The following is a 7,204-nucleotide window of genomic DNA, read 5'->3' as shown; positions in this document are numbered from 1 at the left end:
CAGCAGATGTTAGATCAGAGAATGCCAGCTGAGAGTGTTCAAGCAAAAATCCCATGCAGAAAATATTCCTATGATGGGAAAATATATAAGACCGCAACCAAATGCTGATGGAAGATGAATTTTGAAATAAGCAATGTACCACATCAAAGCTATAACCCTATAAATCAAACTACAAGGTTCCAGTCTATACAAACTATTTATAGTAATTAAATGTATTACAGAAGAGAATGGAAATCATGGTCCTAGTTCCTAAGGATATAAAATTCCTGACAAAGCAACTTGGACAAATTATGGTACTAAAATCTATTGAAGTTAGCACACTATATGATTTGGAGTTTGAAATCCAAATTATACCATCAAATTAGTTAATGGGACTTGGGAGAAAATCCATCAAATAGAAAAACGAGGAAACAAAAGCAAGGTCTTTGAGTCATGAAGTTACCTCAGGGCATCTAGTAACTGGGTATGCTTTCTTCCATTAATCCATGATCCCAACGTCTACAATACAAGATTCAGAAGTTTGTGAAAGAAGCAAGAAACGAGGTAATAAAAGCATTCATTTGAAGAAGTGGAACCCAAGGCCTTCATATCATCTTCTTTTTTTGGGTACAAGCCTTCATATCATCTTCATTAAAGTACTGCACCAGAAGGCAGAAAAATGAAAGAATTATATAACTTGACAAGCCAAAGGGCCTAACATAGTAACATTATTTTGAAATGCAATGCAGATGCAGCATGATGAAATAATTTGATGGTACATACAGCAGATGGCACAATATGTAACACATGACATTGCCAAACATATAGTATATAGTTGCACCAAAAGGGCAATAAGTATCTCCTCATTTTAACAGGCATAAAACTAGACATCTCTCCATCATCGTCAACCTTGGACTATGAGAATATGAGATAGAAACATGACTATAGTTTATAGTTGTTTTTCTTTTTTTTTAATAAAATTAACAGGAAAAAGTCCATAGGGACCTGAGTCCATTGATTCTTATACAACAAAATGCTTCTTACCCATAAAGTTGATAATATATAGAGGTTCCTATTACAGTCACATACAAGATGCTAACACACAAAGTAGCAAGATGTATAGGACCTGTAAATGAAATGTCTTTGTTGAATGCCTTTTCTCTTTTCCAAAGATATTGGTGCATGTATGGCAGAACTATACAAGGTAAAAGATTCAGTTTTAGGGTTAGAGAGTGTTCATCTTCTGCCAGATACCTTAGGACCAGTAGTGAAGGATTAATATTTTCTACAAAGACAAACCATTAAAGATTTAGAAACCAATCATTTACATTCATATATCTACACAGAAGTTACAGATTGTTTCTTTAGATATTGAAATGAGAATAATTTGCATAGAAGTAATGAATTGGTACCCTAGGAATGGATATTAGGAAAAACTGCACAAAAGTAATGAATTGGCTCACTAGGATAATGATACAGCAACCACATCCGAACTATATGATGTGGTAGTTGACGCACAAAAAGATTATGCAGTGCTTAAGACACCACATATGTTAAACCATTCCATTGTTTAAATGCCAGATCAACTGCCACATCATGCGGTTTAAATGGGATACAGGAAAATCTGGTGACTTTAGCACTGTCATGAATAAATTAGATACTAGGACAGCAAAAAGAAAAAGAAATTCAAATACCCCAAACAGTCTGACTTTCTCTCTCTGAATCTTAAGGATGTATTCTGAAGTGAAGCAAGATAATTGTTTCTTAAGTTAAGCAAGATAATTGTAAGGTGAAGAACAAACTAATGTGATCAGCAATACGGATGTGCCCAGATTTATTAGCTGAATGCGGGATCTCTATAGTTCGAAACAATACATAATCTTCCAGAACTGGACCTGAGATGAATAGGCAAGAAAATGTTGCAAGTGACACTACACTTCTACAATATTCATATATTCCTACACAAACAAGAGGCTAGAAGAGCATTCACATTTCCAAAGTTACTTCATATTTTTAGCAGTATGAATTTCCCTGTCTGCCAAGTTCAATTACATCCCAAACTATACTTGCACCAAATCTCATAATAAAATGGCAGTAACAAGACTTACAAGACAAATCATCTATTTTTCAGTTGAAAGAAAATTAGATGCATTCAGCACAAGATTATCCACCAAAACGGTGTTGTACTTTAATATCAGATTTCGGAAAATGACGTTCTTTCAAATGAAGAGATTATCACAGATAAGGTTTTCCAGAGTTTTGCACAAGCTAACTTTAGCACCCCACCAAACTCCTAAATCCCAATCTCCCGTCATGTTTCATATCTAAGTTCAAGAAAACATTTTTTCATATTCTGTTGACCAAATTATTCATGCCACAGAGAAAAAGTAAAAATTTAAGGAACTGATTACAGACATTACAGCATTAACAGAGCCTAAGATGTTTTAAGTCTTGAAGATTTTAACTGAAGCAGATAAAGAAAACAGTTACATAGGCAACAATATGTCCAAATCAGGGAAATAGCGAAGGCAGGTATCAGGTCACAACAAACTTCTTCTTCCTCATTCTACTTGCTTTTGGGTTTTGGCATTGAGTTTGGTTACTTGATTATGGATTTCCAGGATACGAGTTTCAGAATTTGAAGTGATTTGTATATTACAAGTTTACAACTCAAACTATGAAAACACAGCACCTACATTTTACATATCAAAAACTTTCACTTACAAAAAAGATATGAACGGGAAAACGGAAACGGCAAAAGTGAGTACCTTTGGATTTGATTCCGGTAGTTGTATCATTCTGCGGCGGCGGCAATTTCCGGTCAATCATAGAGAGATCAAAGATTAAAGTAAATATGAAAGCTTTTGATGAAATTTGAGTAGGTAATCAAAATCGGGAATTATGAAAAAGTTGAATACTTTGAAGTCGAGGCCGCGCTTTTGGTGCTTCTTCGGGAATCTTCGCCGGAACCTTAGACCGACCCATTAGTATCTACATAGATTGAAGAGCTACTTGCTGCTGGGTAGCTCCCTTCTTCTGTGCTTTTTTGAGTAATGTGACACTATATATGACCCAAACTATGAATTTTTTAAAAGAAATCAAGGAAAAATAGTTCAGAGATAACACAACATCTTATGTGTAACAAAATTCATGAGACAAGAAGGCCAATCCTTTAATCAAAACTCAAAAGTATAGTCTAGCTACCTTTTTGGACACTTAACCTAGCTTTGGCGTGACTAACTGCATGACTTAGTACTTAGTATTTACACATGGCTTCTATTGTTTCTATGAGACATTTAACTAATAGAGAAGATCTACATTCTTCTCATAACAATGTCTCCAGACTTCCAGCAAAAAATACTCGTATTGTACATGGTCAAGTTTTAAACTACTCAAACTAACTCACCAAATAGAAAAACTTGACCAAGACTGTCTATGTTAGACCTTCAAATAATATTCATGAAGTGTTTTCAGTTGCAAAATAAGTTTAAACTCATAAGAGCATCTTCAGTTGAGTGGTCAGATTCACATGGGAAGCTTAAAAGGTAACAAAAGACATGTAAAACAGAAACGGATTCTACGCATAAAAATGCACTTACACCATTAATGTTTAAATACTCAAATTGCCGTATGAGAAGATCGAATGAATACTAGAGACCCTAAATTTCTTCCTTTCAATTTCATTTTTGATCCGATCAAATTAAACGATCATAATAAGAGTACATCTTTTTTGACCTAATGTTCTCACCTCTTTAGTTGGAAACATTTGAGACTATTTTTTTGGGTTTCAATTTTATTAACGGTGTTAGTATATGCATGTAGTGCGACGTAAATGACTCGATCAAAATACTGCATATGAACTGTTTAGTTCACTTGCATAGGGGTGCATAAAAGAATTTTCTGTCTTTTTATTGTTCAAATTCATCCTCCCCAGAGCAAGTGCCACTCAAAGTTATGTTCGAGACCAAAAGTAGTATAAAGTGAAGACATGAGAACAAAATGTCCAAAAAATAGAGAAATCTGGAGCGAAATTATAATTTGTGTCAAAGCTAGGGGCCAAAATAGAAAACTACGAAAGCTGAGACTCCTAAACCCCTGAATTCTAAACCCTAGTCACTAGTCACTCTTTTCATTCAGTCTCAGAAAACCCAGAGACCTCTCTCACCATGCCATCAATGGCTTTCATTTCTCTCTCTAAACCCTCCCAATGGCGCCCCCGCCTCTCCAACCCCCAATCCCTCCCTCTTCTCCGCCTCTTCTGCTCCACCGAAACCCCATCCCCCCAACCCGGATCTGCATCCGACGCCCCACCCGCCGAAACCCCAACCGGATCCCCACCCGACCCGCAAAATGGATCCGCCGCCGCCGCGTCGGCCCCACCGCCGCCCCAAACCCCGAAACCCAGGCAGCTCCGTCGGGCCCGCAACCCGGAAAAGACCGAGGACATCATCTGCCGGATGATGGCGAATCGGGCCTGGACGACCCGGTTGCAGAACTCGATCCGCGATTTGGTACCCGAATTCGACCACAATCTCGTCTGGAATGTCCTTCACGGCGCCAAGACCTCCGATCAGGCCCTCCAATTCTTCCGATGGGTCGAGCGTTCCAGGTAGTAATACCTCAAAGTCTTCAACTTTAGGGTTCTAAAGCCTTAAAGTTTCAAACTTCAATTTCGGTTCTACTCAGAATTCAATTATAAAGTCGTGGATACAATGCTTGTAGCTAATTCAATGGTTGTGCTGATGTGGCATTGTTTTCGATTTCATTGATTGATTGTGGTGATTTGTGTGTGTTATTTGTGAATGCTAGGTTGTTTCAGCATGATAGGGAGACCCATTTGAAGATTATTGAGATTCTGGGCCGGGCATCAAAGCTTAACCATGCCCGGTGTATCCTACTTGATATGCCCAAGAAGGGTGTGCAGTGGGATGAGGATCTCTTCATTCATCTGATTGATAGTTATGGCAAGGCCGGGATTGTTCAGGAATCGGTCAAGCTTTTCAATCAGATGAAGGAACTGGGTGTGGAGCGGAGTCTCAAGTCGTACGAGGCTCTGTTCAAGAGTATTTTGCGGAGGGGGAGGTATATGATGGGGAAGAGGTACTTTAATCATATGTTGGCTGAGGGGATAGAGCCTACTAGGCATACTTATAATATTATGATTTGGGGTTTCTTCTTGTCCTTGAGGTTGGAGACTGCAAAGCGGTTCTTCGAGGACATGAAAACTAGAGGACTTAGTCCTGATGTTGTCACCTATAACACGATGATTAATGGGTATAATCGGTTTAAGATGATGGATGAGGCCGAGCAGTTGTTTGTAGAGTTGAAGGGAAAGAATATACAGCCCAATGTTATAAGTTATACTACCATGATTAAAGGGTATGTTTCTGTTGGGAAAGTGGATGATGGATACAGGCTGTTTCAAGAGATGAAGTCTTTTGGTATTAAGCCTAATGATGTCACATTCTCGACTTTATTGCCAGGGCTTTGTGATGCGGAGAAAAAGGATGAAGCTCAGAATTTGTTAAGTGAGATGGTTGAGAGGCACATTGCTCCAAAGGATAATTCAGTCTTCGAGAAATTGTTGTATTGTCAGTGTAAATCCGGAGACTTGGATGCGGCTGCCAATGTGCTCAAGGCAATGATTAGGCTGCACATTCCGACAGAGGCTGGTCATTATGGTATCCTTATTGAGAACTTTTGCAAGGCCGGGGTGTATGATCGGGCAGTTCACTTGCTTGATAGGCTCATTGAGAAAGAAATTATTATGAGGTCCCAGAGTTCTATGGAATTGGAGGCTAGTGCTTACAATCCAATGATTGAGTATCTATGCGACCATGGCCAGACAGATAAAGCTGAAGTCCTTTTCAGGCAGTTGATGAAAAAGGGTGTTCAGGATTCAGTTGCCTTCAATAATTTGATCCGTGGGCATGCTAAGGAAGGAAATTCTGATTCTGCTTTTGAAATTTTGAAGATTATGGGTAGAAGAGGGGTTCCCAGAGAAGCGGATTCCTACAAGTTGCTCATTAAGAGCTACCTGAGTAAAGGTGAACCGGCTGATGCTAAAACAGCTTTGGACAGTATGATTGAAAATGGGCATGTTCCAGAATCATCACTATTCAGGTCAGTAATGGAGAGTCTGTTTGAAGATGGCAGGGTTCAAACGGCAAGCCGCATAATGAAGAGTATGGTAGAGAAGGGAGTGAACGAGAACATGGATTTAGTTGCCAAGATTTTGGAAGCCCTCTTTATCCGAGGTCATGTTGAGGAAGCGCTTGGACGGATTGATCTACTTATGCAAAGTGGGTGTGCACCTGAGTTTGATAGCCTCTTATCCGTTCTTGCTGAAAAAGGAAAGACCATTGCAGCTGTTAAGCTATTAGATTTTTGCCTTGAGCGAGATTGCATGGTAGATTTCAAAAGCTATGATAAGGTGTTGGATGCTCTTTTAGAATCAGGAAAGACTCTAAATGCATACTCAATTTTGTGTAAAATAATGGACAAAGGAGGGGTCACTGATTGGCGTAGCACTGACGATCTGATTAAGAGCCTCAATTTAGAGGGTAACACAAAACAAGCTGATGTCCTCTCTAGAAAGATAAAGGGAGGAGAGGATATGGCCGGTCAAAGTAAAAAGGGGAAGAAACAAGTTTCTATGGCTTCATGATCTTCATAGTCTCTTCAAGCCATCCAGGACTGAGTGCTTGACAGCCTAAAGATCACTGGAAGAGTTAGCAATGAATCTCTGTTGTGTGCAATGTTGGGAGCTCAGCATTTAGGAACAATAGGAGGGAGAGTGCTTAAAGTGCTACTCTGCAGCATTAGATATCAGCATGTAGAGAAATTGGGCAGCTTCCTCTTACTGCTGGATTCTATGTCCTAGCGGCCAGCTATTTTGGTCCTTTCTATTAACAAATTTTTCAGTTAGCTAGATTTTCCCCTTATCCCCTGTTTTGCTGTCACTTCCATACATCTCCGTTGGTTACTGTGATGATTTTTGCATTGCAAGTTGAATTTGGCACAAAGTTCAAATAAATGCAGCCTGTTTCTACTGTGTCTCCCTTTGGTTGTTGTTATGTGATTTAAGTACTAGCTATTATACTTATGTTTGTGATCCGACCTTTTCATCTATTCTGCTTTCAGGTCTTTGAAGATCACTTCATCTGTACTACTAGAAATGGAAGTCTGCTTTGGTCACATGCTTCACCAAAACTGAAATGATTTA

The 7,204-nt window shown here is 39.0% G+C and overlaps 1 protein-coding gene across 1 annotated transcript; it reads left to right on the top strand.

Moving 5' to 3' along the window:
• The first annotated feature begins 4,154 nt into the window (after positions 1-4,154).
• On the top strand, positions 4,155-7,079 carry LOC101300445 (pentatricopeptide repeat-containing protein At2g37230-like). The gene is made up of 2 exons (XM_004299698.1): positions 4,155-4,588; positions 4,789-7,079. The coding sequence occupies exons 1-2, from the start codon at positions 4,155-4,157 to the stop codon at positions 6,644-6,646; spliced, it is 2,292 nt and encodes a 763-aa protein (XP_004299746.1). The 3' UTR covers positions 6,647-7,079.
• Positions 7,080-7,204: the final 125 nt, after the last annotated feature.

Source organism: Fragaria vesca, linkage group LG5 (assembly GCF_000184155.1).
Source record: "Fragaria vesca subsp. vesca linkage group LG5, FraVesHawaii_1.0, whole genome shotgun sequence".
NCBI classification, from domain to species: Eukaryota; Viridiplantae; Streptophyta; class Magnoliopsida; order Rosales; family Rosaceae; genus Fragaria; species Fragaria vesca.
This window is presented reverse-complemented; position numbering and strand designations above follow the sequence as displayed.